Below are 21,767 nucleotides of genomic sequence, written 5' to 3' on the forward strand. Positions count from 1 at the left end.
TATCGTGAGGTTCATATCGTGATAATATAGTATTGTGACATTTGGATATCGTTACATCTCTATTAAAAACTACATTATGATATCAAACTATTGCTATATATTATCCATTTAAATACATACTCAAGTTGTTTATTGCCTATCACATAAGCAGATATGATAGGGGTTACTGTAGTCACTCACATTGTAAACACATCCAGTGTTTCTCCAGGGGCTCGGATGACCTCAAAGTAGTTCTGGAGTATGGTGACGGTCCCACTCAAAGCCTCATGGCCACATCCACAGAACAAGGCCACACCCATGTAGAGGAGGATGGTGGCAATGAGGGATGCCCACGGCAGACTACCCACACATCGCTCACAACACTCCTTACAACCTGAACATACAGAAAAAGGCGACTGTGTTTGGTATTTGTGCACAAGTTGCTCAATCAGCTTTGAGTATTGTACTGAATGTCCCCCTTTACCAAGAAGATTACATTGATATATATATATATATATATATATATATATATATATGCGTTCACACACACTTAGAATACAGCAAGGCGGTAAGACGACGCCACTCTGGAGAATATCAAACTATTCTCACGCCTTTCTTTTGAGGGAAAAACGTCAGGTTTTGAAGGATGGGAGACCAACGCCTTAGCTACCGGATCTTCAGCAAAGTAAGGTACAGAGAATTATTCGTACTTTTTACAAAGAATGGTACAAAAGAACTTTGTGGATGTGCTTTGATTACCTGGCTGTTTCACTTTACATGATGTTTGGCATTGCTATTGCTAACTTGATTTTGTGAGGAATTAGGCTGTTTTACAGGGAGATATTCACTTAATTACATTCTTTCCAGGCGTCCGGGGCGGGTTTGAAATTGTCCGTTTTTCTTTTGTGGCAAATGGGAGGCGGAGTGCACTACAACGTTTACCGTGCCTGGCAGACCGCGCACTGGCTGTGACGGTGGCCCAGAACTTTAGCTGAGTGGCAAATGTTGAGCTGCCGCACCGGAGGCAATGGGTACGAACCCCACTTCAAGTAAAAACAAAAAAAGACTAAAAAAACTAGTGTTCAACTGTCTTGGTCTTTCTTTGTTGCACCTTCCCGTTTATGATGTGCCAAATGTGCTCTATAAGTGAAAGAAGTGGACTGCAGGCTGGCCATGTCAATACCGGATCCTTTTGCTACGCAGCCATGATTTTGTAATTGGTGCTGCATGTGGTCTGGCATTATCGTGTTGAGAAATGCAAGACCTTCTCTGAAAGTAATGATGCCTGGATGGGAGCATATGTTGTTCTCGAATCTAAATATACCTTTCTGCATTGACGATGCCTTTCCAGATGTGGAAGCTGCCCATGCCACACGCACTCATGCAACCCTATACGATCACAGATGCAGGCTTATAAAATGAGTGATGATAACAACTCGGGTTGTCCTTGTCCTCTTTATTCAGTATGATATGGCGCCCCAGTTTTCCACAAAGAACTTCAAATCGTGATTCTTCTGATCACAAAACAGGTTTCCACTTTGCCACACTCCATTTTAAATAACCCCTGGCCCAGAGAAACGCCTGCGCTTCTTGGTCTGCTTTAGAAATGGCTTCCTTGTACTGTAGAGTTTCATCTGGCAACGGCGGCTGGCACGATGGATTGTGTTCACCCACAATTTTTTCTGGAAGTATTGCTGAGCCCTTTCTGTAATTTCCCTTACAGTTAGCATTCCTGTTTGCGGTGCAGTGCCGTTTAAGGGACCAAAGATCATGGTATGATTTTTCGGCCTTGACCCTTACACACAGAGATTGTTCCAAATTCTCTGAATCTTTGGATGATGTTATGCACTGTAGATGATGATTACTTTTTTTTTACTACTTTTGCAATTTTTCGCTGGTAAACACCTTTCTGATATTTCTCCACTATCTTTCTGTGCAACATTGGAAGAATTGGTGGTTCTCTACCCATCTTCGCTTCTGAGAGACACTGCCACTCCGAGAAGCTCTTTTTATACTCCAATCAAGTTGCCAATGGACCTCATTAGTGGTAACTGGTCTTCCAGCAGTTTTTTTTTTGTGTGCAATTGACTTTTCCAGCCTCTTATTGCTACCTGTCCCAACGTTTTTTTGATTTATTGGCACCATGAAATTTACAATCAACATATTTTCCCCTAGAAATGATACATTTTCTCAGTTTAAACGTTTGACCTGTTCTCATGTTTTTTTTTCCCATACTAGAAAAAAGTGTAATTACACATCCACTAAAGTAGGTGGCAGAGGCATTTTTATTTTCAGAGAATTTGTAAGCTGTACATAAAACAATTTTATAGACAAATGACAGTATTTATAGTCATGGTCGAGAGTTGGGTGCAGGCGCAAAATATTTTCTTCCTCCCTAGCATAACAAAAATAATTGTGAAGCACTGATTTGTGAAGACCAATTCCTATCAGCCAGTTGACTGTTATGGTGGGATAGGCAGGACAGGGGAGCTCTAGCATGCCTCTGGATGGCACGACAATGACGGAGATCGACACGGGCAGAAATATTACCGACCTCTTTCTCTTGGTAAGGGAATAGTGAAGGTTGATACCCATAGACAGTCATAAACAAAAACATACCTGTGGATAAGGTGAGGGAATTGTAGGAATTATTGACCCAGGATGCTTAATGGTGGGACCAGACACACCTAAGGTGTGACTCAAGCTTGGTTTTCTCTGAATGTCCATTGGTATGGAGATGATAACCTGAAGGTAGGCTGGAAGATGCCCCAAGAGCTTTACATAAGGCTTGCCATACCTGGGATATGAACTGGGGGCCCCGGTCAGAAACAATGAAATACCATGGAGCTTGAAGACGTGGATGACCAGGGCGCCCGCAGTCTCAACTCGTAATGTACTGGTGGTGGTAGTGGGGGGTAGTAGGGAGCGGAAGTGAACTTCAGTCCAATCACCTTTTTCTGTTTGCTGAGCTGGGTGGGTCTAACACTTTGTGGTCAATGACTGATGGTGTCGGCATGCAAATCTGCCAAAAGCGCACCTGCTATGTGCATTTATTTTTGTATTATTATTATAATTTTAAAGCTTTTTTAGAGATTTGTCAGTCATTCAAAAATATTTTGGGAGATTCAAAACAATTTTTCAGTCATACAAAAATGTTTTCGGAGATTCAAACCCTTATTACGAGGTTACGAGTATTGGTAGGATTCTGATTCCATAGATATGGATGGCAACTAGGAGGAGTGATCTGGGACGAATAGCCGATCCTTAGGGCTCGAACCAGGATCTGGTTACTGTTGCTGTGCCTCCAGAACTGCCCACTTGATGTCCCAAACAGCTGCCCAGACAAAGCATGAAGAGGTGACAATGGTCTTGGGGTCTTGCCTCTCTGGAAAGGGATCATGCATGCGGGAGAGAACATCAGGCTTAACATTATGGGGGCCTGGATGATAGGACAGAGATAAATTAAAACACCCCAGAATTTCTCTCTTTGGGGAGAATTTGTGCTAAAAAGATGCACAAGGATGTTTTTGGTTTCTGAAGCTTCTCTGGGTGAGCTAGTTAGAAGCATTCACCTCGACGATGTAAGGGAGGATCAGGATGAATGAGGACCAAGGCCGAGGTGAACATTTGTTTGAGGCATTTGAATGTGACATCAGCTTTGTTGGTCCATGTGAATGGAAAATGCTGTGAATGGAGAGGCTGTAGAGGTGAGTTGGGTGAGGGACGGTATGTTGGATTGACGGTTAAAAGTGAAGCAGTAGTAGGTGAGAACATCACTCCCTGATTGGAGACTGGGGTATGAGTTGGAGTAGGTGATGACGTCTGTGGCAAAGCGGTGGTGGAAAAGTTCTAAATGGTGTCCATAACCTCCATCAGGAGGTGCTCGTGTCAGCCGAGCTGTGTTACCTGAGTGCTGACGGCTTGATAGATTGTGTCTGTCTGCTGGCTCCATGACTGGTCAGAATGTACTGTGAGGTGAGGAGCAGAAGTTGGACCCAGAAGCAGACAGGACACAGAAGTGGAAAACTAATGCCACTTTTCCATTAGCCCCGCACGGCACGCTACCACACCACACCGCACCTCACAGAACGACACTACACGGCCTCCATTGCATTTCCATTACAACAGGCGTGCGGCGGGTAGGTGGCGGGATCATTTGAACTGTCCAGGTCAAGCTTGCACTCCTGCAGTGCGTACGGCTCTGCCATAACATTTCATCAGTGACAAGTCGCGCCAACATTGAAACGGATTTACAATTTCATATGGACCACCATGGATGAAATATTAGATCTGAATTTCACGACCGGCTCGCGAAGCTCGCTGCCTGCGCTATTTCTGAATGGAGAACTCAGCCTCATTCATTTAACTGTGGCTCGAGCTCTCATGCAATTAAATGGGAACACACGACCAGGCTAGCGGTGTGCACTCGCAATTTTTTTTAAACCACAATCATTACAAATTCATCCACAAGTACCTTGTAAATTGTAAATATAGTTCAGCGTTGTTGTGAAACATTATTATATTCATTCTATATACTGCATTTTTATGACTTTGGCAGGCTCTTCTGCCTCTCTCGCATTAACTCAATTCAACTCAAGTTTAAACACTAAAAAAACTGAAAGACATCAAGCCACACAACCTTGTGTGCCAAAAGGAAGGACCATAGCTACTGACATCACAGGCCCAACCAAAGTCACAACACCCAATATGTAATGTTGCATGGAACACATCTCACAGTCATCCATTAGAAGCCCAAAAAGGAGAAGACTAAATTACAATCATGATGCTTCCAGAATTTTGACTAAATTATGTTAGAACGATGGAAAGGACTTAAAGCCGGTCTGTGTAGTTCATTTGGACAGTGCTGTTAAAAACCCCCATCAAAACCCCCCAAACCCAAGGGGAAAACAATCTTGGCACCGTGTCTGAATATTATGACATTCATTATTTTTTCCTTTTTTTGGCTATACTGTATATTATACATTATTTTTTTTCCCTTAACCAAAGTTATAGTTGTGTTTTTGGAACTGTCAAGTCAGCTTGGATTGATTCCAGATTTCCTGTAAACCTGACAAACCAGAACAGGATAAGCATTAGAAAATTATTATTACCATTCTTTCTAAAAATATATCAAGCTATTCAACTCATATTGATGGTTAAAAATGAGGATGCACCGAAATGAAAATATTTGGCCTAAACAGAAAAGCGAAAATGAAAAACACTTGGCCGAAAACCAAAACACTTTAAGCATTTATGGGCTACGACTGTACCTAACTAAAGTCAAGGCATTGCAAATACACAAAGTGAAAAATAATTAATAAATAATTTTGCTGCATTTGAAGAAGGTGGGAAGTCTGATTTATCCCACTCGGCTTCTCCGAGTTCCGACTTCAAAGCGTTTGAGGCAAATGTAAACAACAAAGATGGCTGATTCTATAAATTGTTTATTGTTGTAGTTAACACAGTCATTCCAAATAATGCTGTGTTAGGTTAATATATGTCAAATAACTAGATTAAAGGAACAATAAATAAAGATATTATCTTTTTAAAATCTTGTAATTTGCATTTTACTATTCACGATCTGTCTCTCTGTGGGGGTCACCATTGTCGAGTGTTGTCAGATGTCCAAGTTCAAAGAGGGGTTCCCGTGTACACTTCCTCGTATGAACTTAGAAAAGTCAGAATTCAGACTTTCCTCGAATGCAGCAAGCATACCTTTGCACATCACCTTGCGGCAGCCAATCTGCTTCAGAGACGGACCACGTCACACGCAGCGTCCTGTACAGGTCAGTCACGCTGAGCAAGAATAAAAAAATAGTACCCAGACTGCTGCAACTAGTTATCAATACCGGGACTGAATGGTGAGCAAAGTATTTCAATTTGGCATACCCTATATGGTAAATGTATTTACTTGTTTATAGTTCGAACTATGCCATGGTAGCAATTAGTGCTTAGGCGATATGACAATATACAGGGTGATACAAAAAGAATACGCCAAAATCATCACGTGATATCTCGAGAAACAATGGAAAACTCTAGCCTGGACACATCTGTTAGACATACCTTCAATTGTTTATTTCATGCTTTACAAGTGCCAATGTGGCCGTCACTAACAGCACGGAAAACATTAAGCCGATTTGAGAATTCCTCCCACGTGTGCCCCAGGGTGTTGCGGTTGTATTGATTGCTGATGTTATTCCATCTTTCATGTCATCGATATTTGCTGGAAGTGGTGGAACTTTGTCTTTAACACACCCCCACAAGAAAAAGTTACAAACAGTGAGCTGTGGAGATCTGGCAGTCCAAGCGCAAAGAGCGAGCACGTCTACCAATTGAACGGCGACGGAAAGATTACGAAACCACAGCAGCAAAATTAACGTCCAAACAAACTTGGATAGCTCTATCAAATGATCACTGATTAAATCCATTACATTATCAGTGAGATGAAAGATGAAAAAACAGCTGCAATCAACATGGTGGACCGCGACATCCTGAGGTGCGTTTGCGGGAGCAATTCTCAATGACTTGATGTTGTCTGTGCTGCCGCTGGTGGCCACATTGAGCACTTGTAAACTTGTAAAACATAAAATAAAAACTTAAAGGTACTCTAGTACACGTTTTTCATTTGTGAAATATCACATGCTGTTCTTTTTGAATGACCCTGTCTATGGTGAAGACGATAGGAAAGTTGCTATTGTGTCATTTTATTCCTACCGTGTCTATCGTCGTTTATCACTTACAGCAAATATAAGCGACAGAGAAAGCTTGTTTGGTGGACAGTAGCTTTCATTATGCATGCTTGTTTCATACAGCTGTCACTAGGTGGCAGCTTGAACAAATATTCTTAGCAGTGAGCCACAATATATTGTCGGCAAACATTACAATCTTATGGTGCAAAAGTAAATCTAACAGTCAATGAAAAAACTTTGTTTTTACATTAAGTGGGAGTGTGCACATAATGAATAACTTTGAGAAAGAAAACAAAAAAAAAAACACACCCAGGATTATTAATAACTATTTACCAAAAAAAGGCACCTGAAGGCATGCTGGGTACACCTTTCAAACTACAAGAGGCTTAAAATAAGTGGTTTCGCATTGCAGTTTGTGGGTCTGAATGTGCATTAATTTTTAACCTCAACAAAACACCAATTTATAAGTTTTTACTTAAACTGAATTGCGGAGACAGCCAGAAAAAGCTTCGCTGGGATGCTTACATCACCTACAAGCGGGTACCCAGTTCGAGATCCGCTCTACTTACGCCGTAGCAGCTGTTTATAGCAACGAGCTTTGGCTTGATTCTACTGGCCATAAACATGTTGCAGGTTCGCTCCAAAATTAGTAATTACAGCCTCCATGGCGGTATAACGCTTCATACAAGAATTGTTCTCATGAAGAAATTACGAGGAGTGATGAACAAGAGGGAAAGCTGGAGAAGCCATGCTAATTGCTATGCTAACTGACTAATGTTATCATGCAATTAAGCATTATGCATTAAGTGCTTGGGTGATCAATTACATTTTTAACAAGGATGACTGGAACCGCGTTAAAAGTGTGTTTAAAGAGTGTCCAACTTTGAAAAGCAAAACAGCAGGCAATCTAATGAATCTCTGGAGAGAAAAAACTAATGCTACACACATAGGTAAACGGGAAGTGATGTGATTGTTACAGCATCCCATAAGTCAGCCAGGAGGAGTGGCTGAGAAGATTAAACGAATAAATGTAGATACATTTTGAGTTTTGATTTTGACTTTTGAAATCTGCACAATAAATGTTCTCAAAATTACACTACAGCAGAGCTCTTTTTTAATAATTATTATTATTATTATTTTTTAACCAAATTCTGTCAAACATTTTTTGATGCCTCTTATTTAGATTGATAAATATATTTGCTAAAAATATGTCGGATACTGTGCCTCTTCTGTTTACAAATAATAATTGTATATAACAGCACTACTAGATGTATTTCTCATTGGATACATTTCTGTTTAATGTGACTTCAAAATATAATGAGAAAGGGTAAGCAGTCATAGTGTGTTGTATAATGTTCTTAAAGAATAACTGAAAATATATTGTAACTATATCGTCATCGTGATATAAAATAGGCTATATCGTGAAATAAGATTTTTTTCATATCGCCCAGCACTAGTAGCAATAGCCCAATCACAGCAATAACATTAGCCAAAGTATTTAGCACAACAAGCGGCCGCCTGATTGCCACAAAAAAAATGGAAGGGCTTGAGGGACACGCACCTCAAAGAAAAAAGCAAGGTGTTACAGGAGAAAAAGAGTCTTTCAGCAGTAGTCCCAGGACAGAAGTGGAAGTACTTGGCGGTGTGAATGAAGCTCTGAAATGTCAGCGAGTAGTGAGGCAGAACGCTCATGGCCCGCGTTAATGCTGGATTACGCTTGATGCGTGAACACTGGAAATGAGACGTGCGGGAAGCCGGTGAGCACGTGTTTTAGCCTTCATACTCAATGTGGCTTGCTGTAGTCGTTGTTTCTCCCAGACTAATAAAAAATAAGTAAAAAACAATTTTATAACGTTTTTTCTTCTTCAATAAACTGTCGCCATAAACAGTTTGGGGTAAATAATCTACATACATTTAACTAAATAAATGAAAAGAAAAAATCGGGACACTTGCTGGCTGTAGGTTTGCTTGCCTCACCACAACATCCTGTTTTGGTTTTAAATGGTAACACAACAGTAAGACTTGCTCTACCCCTCACTAATATTTGAAATGGGCGCTCAAAGGTGTTTCCTGGAGGACCGTTGGGTTTGCGAATGGGATTGTTGAGCGTGTTCTGGCGAGTAACCCCTGCGCAGTGCCTTAACGTCAGGTGGACCTTGAACTGCACTCTGCATCCAGGGCTACTGGTTCTGGCTGTGACAGCAGCAATTCGCTAACAAGGTGTTTAAGGAGGCGTGTACAAGACTGAGCCGGTGGGTGGCAGAGCGACTACGTCACACTTTGCATGTGATGTCGCAGCTGACTTCTCGTCAAACGAGAGGACAAAAAAACGAATTGTGTTTATCCCAGTGTTTAACCTTAAGATGGCGCCAAACACGTTTTTTTGCCCCAAATTCAAACTTTCAATAAACATACACTAAAATGTCAAAATAATGACCAGGACATATTGACAGCATTAGTAGACATTAGTTTATAAAGTTTATCAGATTTAGTGTTGAGTACACCTTTAATTGTCTAGCTGACAAAACTGTAGCTGGTTGAGGTCCTATTTTCGTCAGAAGGGTTTCAGTGGCTGAAAATTCGGTGCATCCCTATTCAAAACACTGCTCTTACTCCTTTTATGTGTGATCTTATTCATTTGATCTCGACTGAGAATTATGAGGTGATGATAAATATGGAAGTAATATATAGGTGAGATCCAGAATTGATGGATAGACGGAAAGCCAGTATTTTATTTTAACAAGCACAATTTGAATGACTGGATGGAAATGAAGGAAATTATTATTATTTGTCATCACTTTTGCTCCTTTTGCAATTCACTGACCTAATGTAAACTGAGTGTGATGAAGGCAGTGGGTATCTACCCATCTGTCAGTGATATATGGTTTCTTGTCCGGGTCAGTGTTTCTTCTTATAGATAACAAAATTTATTGAATATTATAGTGAGCCAGGATTGGGGGTCACTAAGTTTATTCGAGTGGCAACCACAGCCACTGAATTTACAGCCTCTAAAATAGGTGGGGATGGTTTTAAAGCTCCAATTGCTTCATGCACGGTCTGCTGCTGTCATGTCCTGCATTTAGAATTTGTTTCCAAAATGATCACAGTTGTTTTATTTCAAATTGTTCTGTAAAGTGTTTTTTTCATGTTGTAAATTACAGATCCTCTTTTCCATAACCATACAATATTTTTTAACTTTGACTGATTGACTTGACAGATGTTTAACAGTCCACTGTTGTGTTTGCTAATTACTCATTCCGCCCCAGCTCCATCCATGCTCTTGACTATTCAGTAATTATATTTTCAAAATGTAAAGCACACACGGATAAACAGCCTGCATACATCCATGCAAAGAGAAAATTTATTAAAGCCAATAAAATCATCCCTCCAGTTCTTCGAAAAGAGTGTGTGTGTGTGTGTTTTCATTTGTGTGAGTCATTCTACTGCTCATGTTTAATTGACCAGCCATGTTACCATGCCAGCAGGGGTGTGGCAGGAGCCTGCTGACCCACTTTGCCTGTAGCGTTGTTATGGCAACAGTGCAGCTCGGCGAGCATCACAGCCATACTAATACACATTTTCCTACACAAAAGTCACAGGCATAAATCATGTTGGTTTGCTCAGTGGCGTGTTTCGCTCAGATCAATAGTGTTTCATATCAAAATAGGTGCTATAAAGGTGGTGACATTGTACAATATGCACTGAATTTAAGAAAATGTTCATTACAATTGAGTTTCTTTATATAAAAATATTTTTGCATAAATTACAGCCATTCCACTATTATTTGAATAAAGAGTATGATTAGATAGGCAGTTCGGAGACAGATGGAGGAGATGTGAAATACAGTTTTATAAATGTGTTATGAGCGTATGCAGAGGAGTGATTTTTTGTCATTGTCTAAATATGTCATTTTTGAAATACCCATGTATATTAACGCAATTGTATCAAACTAAAATGTCTGTGCAGCTGCTAGTTTGATTGTGTGTTCTATATTTCAGCCATGTTATAATCCTTTTCATATTTCCATGTTTGGGTTTGATAAGCAGGCAAGACCCAGTGACCTGGTAAAAACTGGGGCACGCTAAGCACAAATGGCCGTATGTGCTCCATAAACATGAGGGTGTTTCCTTGTTTGTGAGGAGGTACCACAGTTTTGGTGACCCTAAGCTAAGGTAAGAATAATTGGGCTTTTTTCCGCCAGCTTTGACAAATCCACAACGTTGTTTGGACATTATAACCGAGGGAGCAGCTGCACTCTATGACAATGCAGATGAAGGAAGGTGCCAGCATCTTGGTGAAGCTTCAAACTCGGCTTCCTTCAATGTACATGATTAATCTACGCTCTCTGGCCAACATTTTCATCCTTGCCAGTGTTTATGTTGCACCTCAGGCTAACATAAACACCACAATGCAAACTCTGGCTAACGGTAATTGGAATGGATAGAAAACACTCAGACTTGACTTCAACAATGCAAAACACAAGGGCGGACCCGGCGGCATGGGCGGGCATTAGGGGGCCGGGCCCGCCCTGGCAGTCAGCTGTGCCCGCCCTGGGTTGGAAGCTGTTTTGAGAGTTTTGATTAATCATAATAAATCGCTTTTTCATCAACATTTTTTTGCCCACCAAATTTGAAGAGCACCTGTTATGTGGTAATTGTTTCAACATTTAATGTTATGAGGACGTCTTTAACATTTTTTGATCCACTGCACACGCTCATCTTCCACTTTTTTTAATCAGTTTAATTACTAAAAATTCTGAATGTTATACACAAACATTTATTAAATTCTTTTTTAATGCATGTAGTTATGTTTATTGCTCAAACCATCCGCTGTCAAAATTAATAGTGTGGTTTATATGCGTTAATACATGATTAATGTGATAATTGTTTGTGATTAATTATTAGTTAACGCTTTAACTTTAGCACTAATTAATACATTAATAACAAGAAATAGGGAAGTGAATACTTGTAAGTAAATAAGTATCAGTAAAATAACACAAAATGCAGCATGCAGACACCATAAAACACTGAAACAATGCAAAGTCTCATGCTAAGTCAAAGACCAAAGAATAGAGATGTCTGACAAAAACCACGAGATATGAAATTTTGTCCGTATCGTACCGTCTTAAATCCAACCAGCGAAGGAAGGCAACTGCTCGCCACTCAGAAAAAAGGGGCTGGGTCACAGAGTGATTCCTTCTGACATAAATGGCATTCGGCTTTGTTGCTAATGAACTTTTGAGTTGAATTAATGCACACAGAACTGCTTGTTTTTCGTTTGTCTTTTAGATTTCATGATGAACGGGGGGGCTGTGGGCCGGTGGGATGCCTGGTGGGCCTGCCGTGCCTCATTCTGCTGCGTTGGGCTGGGGACGCGGGACGTGTTGGGGGCGCTTCGGGTTCTTGGGTTTGCTCTCCGGCGGGTGGCCCCCGCGAGGCCCGGGGGTTGTGCCCTGGCGCTGCAGAGGCCTGGGGGGCCCTGAGGTTTGTGTTTGCCCTGTCCTGGCCGGGGTCGACGGCTCCCCTCTTTGGTGGAGGTTTTTCACGCATGCCAGATCCACCAAACCAGCATCTAATCTACCAAAATTCAAACACAGTGTGCTTCTTCCTCTGGTCGCTGAATCGGTGGAGGCTGATGTTACAGGTTTTAGTTTACCAACTGAACCTTTTTATTATTACTTCTGCCACTTTTAATCAGCATACTAATTAGAATTTGGAGATTCTATATTCAAAGTGCTTGTTTTGGTGAAAATGGACCAATATTGCTGTTATTACATTACTCAGTTGTGTTAGTTTTTTGTACTTTAATTGTGTTGTTTACATTTTTTGCGTTGGTCAACAAAAGAATGTATGCAGTTGCTGAACTCAAAAGCAACTACCAAAAGCAAATGAAGGGAGAGCCCTACAGTGGTGAACTCAAATGTCCCATACAGATTCTTGAAATCTTCATAGTGCACATACTCACGCACATACATCCACACACGCTCTGCTGGAATGGCCTTCTGAAATTATTCAAACTGTCAGTCAAACGGCTTGTTCAACTTGAAATCCCTCCTCGCCTCTCCATTACTGTCCATGCATGGCTCACACTCGTGCCTGGAATTGCTGGTTTCATGATATTGTGACCAAAACATTCACTTAATGCTCTTAGGTGTTAAGTCATAATAATGCCAAACATGTATTTGCGCTGTGAATACTTACCGGATGCACCTTTTGGAATTACGGCCAAAAAGTTCAACCTAGGGTTTAATGGACCATTAACAAGTTTTCCCAAATAAATAAGGGAGATTTGAAAGATGGGCAACTTTACTCCATAGCCCAGACATACTATAGGAAAAGACTGGTGTCTAGTGTACTAAACATCCAGTACTAGTCAGAAAGTCCTGCAGCCTTCCATGTTGCTGTTGGTCTCTTAACATGCTACCTGTCCAGTTTTCTTCTCACCTTTCCATCAAGTTTAGTAGGACATCCAGTTTTTGGTAAGGTCACTGTTGTGTCAAATATGCTCCACTTGATGATAACTTGTCTTCACTATTATTCGTGGTGTACACGCTACAGTAATTAGTGTATTGAAAATTAATTTGCACCCTTCCCTGACTGATTTCTTAGAACAATGAGATTCCTCTGATGCTGTGGAAGCTCTCTGTGGACCACGGCATGCACAAAAAGATGTGACTACAAAAATGTCAGGAAAAGCCTCCAAGAACAGCTTAACTTTATTTGGGGTTAAACAGAGGTATGAATGTGATTGGTTCATCCTGAATACAGTCACATCTCCAGTTAAAACAGGGTATTCACAATTGTGCAACCTCATTATCTCTGGAGCTTAATGTTGCTTCCCCTCTATTAAATATATATATTGTTTTCAATTAAATTGTACAGGTCGTAGGTCATAGTGGTCAAAAAAGGTTTTAAGTGATGCGTCTTGGGCTCTTTTTTTTTATATCACAAAAACCTGGCATATGAACAGGGGTGTGTAAATTGTATTTATATGCACTGTACACTTATTTGACAAATAAAAGACTAACCTGCTGGACAAAAGATGTCTTCTAGTTCATCCATTCTCTATATTTTATTCATTTAATTTGAGTGTAAAAATAAACTAAAATATGATGAGGATAAGTGGTGCAGAGAATGGATGGATGGATGGATGGATGGAAAGCCAAGTGTTGTGTATTGACACTATAGGCCATCAAAGCTACTTGATAAAAATAAAATGAATTTACATGTAAATGAACATTACATTCTTTATTATTCAACTAGCACCACAAATGTCTTATATATGTTGTATATTAGTGCTGTTAAAGTTAAAGCGTTAACTAATTAATTAATCCCCCCCTCCAAAAATTGCATTAATAATGTATTAAAGCAGCTTAATCACACTATTAATTTTGACCGCAGATGATCCTTTAGCTGGCAGCGGATGGTTACGTTAAAGGTAGCACAGTGTTTGAGCAGTAAACATAACTACATGCATTAAAGTATAAAATGTAATACATTTTTGCGTATGACATTCAGAATATTTGTTCAGACATCAACTTAATACAGAATTAATGTTTTTTGACTATACTTGTCTGTACTATTCTGTAAAAAGAAACATACATTACATACACATAAAAAATGTTTTTGCTTGAATCTACAAAATAATGCATGTAATCTGTGAATGGGTGAAGTACAGACACATATAAAACATATGAACAAAACAAATTGACTTTAGCACTGTTTGTGTCTGCCTTTTTACATCTTGTCTTTAATACAAGTACTTCAAAATGGAGCTTTTGTTTGCTGAAAAACAATCTTATGTCCTTGACCTACTCCATGAGGCTAGTTTTTTTCTGTGCGCACACGCACACGCACACGCACACGCACACGCACACGCACACGCACACACACACACACACACACACACACGTTATAGTTAGCTAGCCAATAGCAGCACAAGAGACATTATTATTATCACTTGTTTCCCTGATTAGCACGTAGCAACATGATTGAGGAGCAAAAAAAGCAGACTAGTAATTAAAATAATGTGTTGGTGTTGAGTGGTAGAAGATAAGAAAATGTTCACATATCCTGGTAAAAGGAAGGAACACTTAACAACTAGAGAGACATACCCTGTGACTGGACTGAGGAGGACAACGTGCTCCGCTAGTCTGCTTGTAAGCAGGGGAGGGGTCAAGGTGGATCAGTAAAAATATATCTATATACTAAATTGGGGGTGATATTGTTCAGTTTGGGGGTGCTAAAGGACCCCCAAAAATGGCTTAACTACGCGTCTTCTACTACTACTATTACGACAACTAATGTGGGTTGAATACATTTGAGTCTACATGTTCTCACTAAAATAGATAAAGCATCAGACTGACCTTTTGTCTGTATTATGAAATCAAGCTATGTGTAATTTCTGGAACAATTCAATGGAATTAAATGTGCATTTGTTTGTTGGTGGAATATGTTCTAATGTCAACAGTCATTGATATGGTCAAATGTAATATTTATATTATACTGATTTTAATCCCGGCGGCACGGTGGCTGAGAGAACGTGAAATCGAGTCTGGGCTTCGGCCCTTCTGGGTGGAGTTTGCATGTTCTCCCCGTGCAAGCGTGGGTTTTCTCCGGGTACTCCGGTTTCCTCCCACATTCCAAAGACATGCATGGCAGATTAATTAAACACTCTAAATTGTCCCTAGGTGTGATTGTGAGTGTGTATGGTTGTTTGTTTCTGTGTGCCCTGCAATTGGCTGGCAATCATTTTAGGGTGTACCCCGCCTACTGCCTGAAGCTAGCTGGGATAGGCTCCAGCACCCCCTACGAGGACTAAGCGGTTAAGAAAATGGATGGACAATTTCCATTTTCTATGTTATACTGTACATACTGTACAGTACAACATGTTACATATTACACCACACAGGACCCGAACCACTCATCTGCACAGAAGAAGATCTATCAAAGTGAGTGGAGTTTGATGCTTTGCCAGCCTCTCTCCAGCAACAAGTGTCAATTTTCTTTGTGTCCGTCGCAGAATTCGTACCATATGACACTCTTATTTTGAAGCCCAAGTCATATGGACTGGGCTACTGTAGCCAACAAATATAGAAATTAAATGAACTACAGTATTATTAAATACTATATTAATTATGAATGATTGCAAATTTTACAGAGAATATGAACATATCCGCCTTGGAACAGAGACATTCTGTCTGTAATTATAACATCATTCTCAGATTATTGCATACACTTCCTTCTCTTCACCTTACTGAATATTCTTTGACAGCAACCTCTGTGAATTTATAGGGAAATGCATAGTAAATATAGTAGAGTAAATTAAGTAAATTTTTAAAGATTTCATTTTTTCTGACAATAGGGCCACTAATGTCATTTCAGCCTGGAAACAACTTCATTATCTGGATTAGTTTACTGTTATTCATCCAGTTTAACCTCTTTTACCCACTACGATTCAATTACAAAAAAAAAAAAAAAATCACATTCAGCGATGCAAACAGCCAATCTGCCATTTTTTCCTCCTTTGTCGATGTACGGTTTCCCCTTCAGTATTTGGTTCTCACTCTCACGGCACCCTGCTAACGCACTCCTGCTATGAGTGTGTTAAATCGATTTATATTGACTACTTCATCTCTCCATTAAGTTATTCTCTATTAATGGTCATAATAATGAAATGGATATGAGGCTTATATACAAGGTCCACTTCCATTTGTATGTCTTTTGTCAGCTTTCCTTCAGACTTAATTGAGCACTTGTGCAAACTGAAGCGGTCACGGAATTACTTTTCTACAAGTGGAATGACCACAAACTACTTCCTGTAAAGAGCACCTGCACTATCATAAGTCACAACTCACTGTTGATTGACCCTAAAAATCCTGTCATGGTGGTTTTATGTACTTGATGTCTTCCACATTTGTTTTATCAGCAACATCACATGTCTGAAGTGTCTTATGTTTCGGGATAGTGACGGAGAAAACATACAACTGAAGTCCAGACTCAATGTACATCACCATGTCTTGAGTTCCCTCCCTTGAGATGCTTTTCCGTGCCTCCACTAAAGCCAAATTATGCAAAGAACAATCATTTGTAGTAGCATCAAACCATAGTGTGATGGGTGAACACAGACCTCTTTCAATGACTTAACAGCTGTTCCAATAAACAAGTCACAAGAAAGAACCCCCCGTGCTGGTCTACCTTTTTCCAGTGTAGAGAGAGTGTAGTTCCATGAAACTTGATGGTCTTTATTGTTGACACAGATAATTTATACAGAGTGAGTGGCAGCCTTTGTGAAGGATGTCTCCTCCTGTCCACAATTAATTCTACTGTCTTGAGCATGTTCAGCTCCAGGTCCAGAGCATCAGCGTCACTTAGTGTTGATATGCATACCTATAGCCATCATTGATGAGGACAACTGTAGTGACATCTGCTTAATAGTTGGATGCATTTAGGTACAGTCATTGGTATCTAGTAAGCACAGAAGAATGAGGAGAGCACACATCCTTCAGGGGTCTCTGTGCTGATAGTGAGTGTGGTTGAGGTGGTTTTCTCCATACACACCTACTGTGTGCCCTGCCTCCTGTTGGGAATCCATTCATTCAGTGGCAGGTAGAGATAGGAACGGATAAATTCAACGATGATGGTCTTGAATTCAGAACTAATGCAGCCCCATGTTGACTGCATCAGCCTATTTGACCAATTGGCCAGCTTGGTTTTCGGATGATCTTCAGGTGGTCGGCATGAGGTATTTAAAGGACTTCATGACCACAGATGGTAGATTGACAGACCAGGAGACATTTAATCCTGACTGGCACATTTCTAGAGAACCGGGATGAACTTTATTCTGTTCCAGAGATACATTAAAGATCGGAGTGAAAACTGAAGCCAGCAGATCAGTGCAGACTTTCAGGCAAGAGGGTGGACGCCATCTGCATAATGAGACGTCTTGATCTTTTGAGTTGAGCGACATCCATTTCTTGAATGTTTCAAGCAGTTTAGGAGGTAGGCGGGCAGTAACACGTGTGTTGTAGGAAGTTCTTTCAGATCTTCTGTAGAATGTCAGCTAGGCATGTTGGACTCCACATGGAAAAATCTTCACGACCTCAAGACTTTAGGCCCACTGCTGGTCCTCAAGGACCGAAGTCCTGCAGGTTAGAGATTTTTTTCCCCGTACTCCAAAACACTTTGATTCTCATGGAATCGGACCACCAGCAAGCTCTGCAGAAGTCTGGAAATGATCCTGATATTTAGAATTGGGTACGTTGGAGGACAGAAACATCTAAAACCTGCAGGACTCTGGCCCTTGAGGACCAGGATTGTAGAGGCCTCCTTTAGGCAGTCATTGTGTAGATTCCCCTTTATTATCATTAGTAGTAGTCCAGAATTATTGTAATAGTGGAAGTTGTCCAAATGTGTTTGAATGCCCTTAAATTGCTGCACAATATTCGATGAAAGTTCTTCAGTGTATTGCTTTGTTGTACAAAGAAACAAAAAAAAAATCATACAAAGTGCAATGTCTAAGTTATTCCGGATGTAACGGTCAACCCCATCATTTAATTTTATGCATCAAAACAATGATCCACTCTACCCATTTATTCAGTAGATAAAATTTAAGAAATATTTTGTTTTTGTTTTTAATAGTTACTCTACTTTAAATATAATCTGAATGGGAAAACATATTGCCATGAACTGACGTATGACAGTATCTTCTCCACATGCAGGGTAAACAAGCAAGTACAAAAATCACCTCCATTTTTAGGGGTATACAGTATATTCTGTAGAGTAAATTTGACTATTTAGAGTAAATTTGAATCTATTTAGAGTGGGACCAAATAGACTCAGTTATAGAGTAGGCTAATATTTACACGTGGAAGAGAATAAAATAAATAATTGAATATAAATAAATAAATAAAAGTCACTCAAAGGTTGAGGAACAAACTCACAACCTTCTTCTTGGGAGACGGCCATACTACCACCTGAGCTATGCCACTCTTACTGTTTGCTTACCTCCAAGAGGTTTTTGGTCAAACCCGCTTTTGCTCTTGGATTTAGAAAGATTCCAGCTGACACGAACGATATACTAACACACAGCAGGATCTGCGTGGATCAAGAAGTAGATCGGCTTTCTCCCAAGCTGAAGGTCGTGAGATCGTTCCTCAACCCTTGAGTCATTTTTATTTATTTATTTTCCAATTCTTTATTTTACTCTCTTTCAAGTGTTAATACTACTCTAAAACTGAGTCTATCTGGTCCCACTCTAAATAGAGTCAAATTTACACTACAGAATATATTGTGTACATGTTCTTGCTTACAACTTTAAAACTTTCATTTCAGAGTACAAGCACGTCAATGTTTACAAGTTGCATCCAGATTGCATCAACAAGATACTATTGCAGAATCAATAAGCATCAAAATTTACATTCAGTTGTTCAATGCAAGATGCAGTGCATATAAGTAACAGGAGTTGGTCTCTCCTCTCAGCCTTTAATGACATATCAACAAATTTATTATTTGGTTATAGGTTGGTAATGACTACTGAGCAATTCATTAATCACCATATTGTCATGCTCTATAAATATATCCACAGAAGAAGTATACTTTTAATGAATTAATAATCATCAATCTTATTTACAGCCATATTGCTTGTGTTTATGCAAAGGCTCAATAGGAGACATACATTTTATTAGAGAAAAGTGAGGCCACGGACAGTCACACTACAGAAGGATCATAAAATCATGGAGAAGAGATGACAAGAATACTAATCAAGGGAGTGTTCAAACTTGCAGTATGGCAAATGTCAGATGGGCTGGAAGAAATGTAAAAAAAAAACAATCTCCTGCAGTCCAATTGAAGTTGCAACAGCCCAGCAGAATATATATCTAAAAAATTGACTAGCTACTGTATATTGGTGTAGGAGGTGCAGGGGCGATAACTCTACATTCGCCTCCATCTTAGATGTCAAGACACAATGTTAAGAAAGTCTGGAGACTAAATGAAAATGGCAAACAGGTGGAGCATAAAATGTCTGACTGCCCAAACATCATTAGGCTGGTAGTATGGGGGAGGGGAAGGGTCTCATGTGGGCGTAGGCCAAGCCAGATCTATATTGACAGGGCTGAATGTTGTTCCTATTTCGACAAATTTGACAATATCAAGGACAGGGCGGAGTGACTGAACAAACAGCGAGATTAACAAAAGATAATTACAATGAAAAACATGTTTACATCAAATTGCAACCGCAAATCTGATTGGCCAAAACAGATTCCTTCCAGAAAAGACGATCCAGAAATCCATGGAACAAACAATGACAATGTTTCTCTGGATTCAGAGGTAAATTTCAATCTAATGTATAATACAATCCAAATAATAATAATTCAAAGCAAAAATTATTTTAGTCAATGGTTTAATCTGTGTGACTGGATGATGTTATGTTTCAAGCTTGGGATGCAAGGAAGAAAATAGACACGCCCATTTTGACAGGGGACAACAAGACAAATAACATATACTGTAAAAAATGAATATTGTCTAAACAAATAACTGAAATACTCAGAGGGACTATTGATGAGCTAAACAAACCCTGTGATTAAAAAAGAGGTCAAGAAAACAAAATGGATGATAGGTTGTAGAGGGGGAGGCAATGATGGTTAAGACAACAGGAAAACAAAAAAAAAAAAATACAGACAGTAAAAATGCAGCAACATAGGGACGGATAGATAATCCCGACAAATCCAGTTGAAAAAAATGATACACAAGTCACAAATAATGATGAAAACAAGTGTGGGGCTTTCACAGTGTAGACATAGAAAATGGAGGGAAGGCTGGGGAGAGGGACACAGACAGCCGAAAACAGGAGACATGTAGAGAGAGGAGACGAAAAGGCGCTCAGACAAGCGTGAAGTGGCAACAATAGAGGCTAACAAATAAAATCCCAATAGAGACATCAATCACTGCTCCACTTTGTTTTAACCTCCCTCCCCCCTTTTCCTCTTATGTTCTTCGTCCACCCATCCATTCATCTAACAATTCCTTACATCCCTCTGTCTGTCCATCCAGCCTTTCTAAGCAAAACAACAACATTCGTCCACTGCCATTTCATCTCATCCTCAATCTGCTTCATTATCCATTCATCAAAAGACACAGAACAGAATATGGCCGTTTGTTCTGCACTATTATCAAGAGCAGTCACATAATGATTAGATTCGCTGGTAAATCATGAGAAACACAATCTCAAAGGAAAACTCATATTGATACAAAACAGTTTTCACCACGAAAAAATATCTATTTATATATACAGTATATTTTATGTTTTTCCTCATTGCAGTACATATATGCTGTTTACACAAAAAGCCACTTGGAAAGATGCAGGAACAGAACAATGAAATAATGCACACATATGCTGAGATGAAAATAATTAATACATTTCACTTATGTCCTACCTTTCTGACTTTGTGATTCATCCATGTTTTCCTCCATTGTTGCAGATTAGAATCCCTTTGTCTCAGTCACGGGTGAAATGGTTTAAAGCTCCTTGCTAGCGCTCAGCACAGTGCGCTTGTGCGTGTATGTGGGAAGCTGTGTGTGCACGCGCATATGTGTTTTTCTCTTCCTGCAGATGATGGAGGATCAGGAAAGTCCTGCTTTCAGCATCGTCTCTCCTCATTAAGACTTCTTTGCATCGTAAAATCTATCACCATATGTACAGTATCCTCTCCCTGTAAATCTCAGTAAAATTGTTCCTGTAAAAATTACAGAATTTCACTAGCAGCAGTGATCCAGTAAAGTACTGTAATTTTTTACAGTATGTCACTGCATCTATCATTTACAGTATAATACTGTACATTTATATCCAGTTGACTAGAGAATACAATTTCTGGAGAAATTAAGGTGTGTCAACGCTGAGCAGCTGAGTAATTTTTTTTTGAATGAAATTGAATGATACTGAATGACAAAGAATTGTATCCAATGACCTGTAATGAGCTGAACATGTTGACATGTGAATGGTTTTGATTGGTGAATATATTTGGAACTGTCAGATTTCACTGTTAATAGTTTTATCAGATCTCATCTTGCCCTAACCTCAAGTCAGACAAAGGGGGTGAAA

The 21,767-nt window shown here is 39.7% G+C and overlaps 1 protein-coding gene across 1 annotated transcript in view; it reads right to left on the minus strand.

Moving 5' to 3' along the window:
* gpm6ab (glycoprotein M6Ab) overlaps nt 1–21,312 on the minus strand; it is a 37,338-nt gene extending 16,026 nt beyond the window's left edge. Inside the window, exons 1-2 of the mRNA XM_086082046.1 lie at nt 21,103–21,312; nt 181–373 (exon numbers count right to left, since the gene is read on the minus strand). Coding sequence (XP_085938172.1) covers nt 181–373; nt 21,103–21,139 — 230 coding nt within the window. The 5' untranslated portion in view covers nt 21,140–21,312. The remainder of the gene's footprint in view (nt 1–180; nt 374–21,102) is intronic.
* Nucleotides 21,313–21,767: the final 455 nt, after the last annotated feature.

This window comes from Leptonotus elevatus, chromosome 8 (genome assembly GCF_054856555.1).
Source record: "Leptonotus elevatus isolate MCC_2025b chromosome 8, RoL_Lele_1.0, whole genome shotgun sequence".
In the NCBI taxonomy this organism is placed as follows: domain Eukaryota; kingdom Metazoa; phylum Chordata; class Actinopteri; order Syngnathiformes; family Syngnathidae; genus Leptonotus; species Leptonotus elevatus.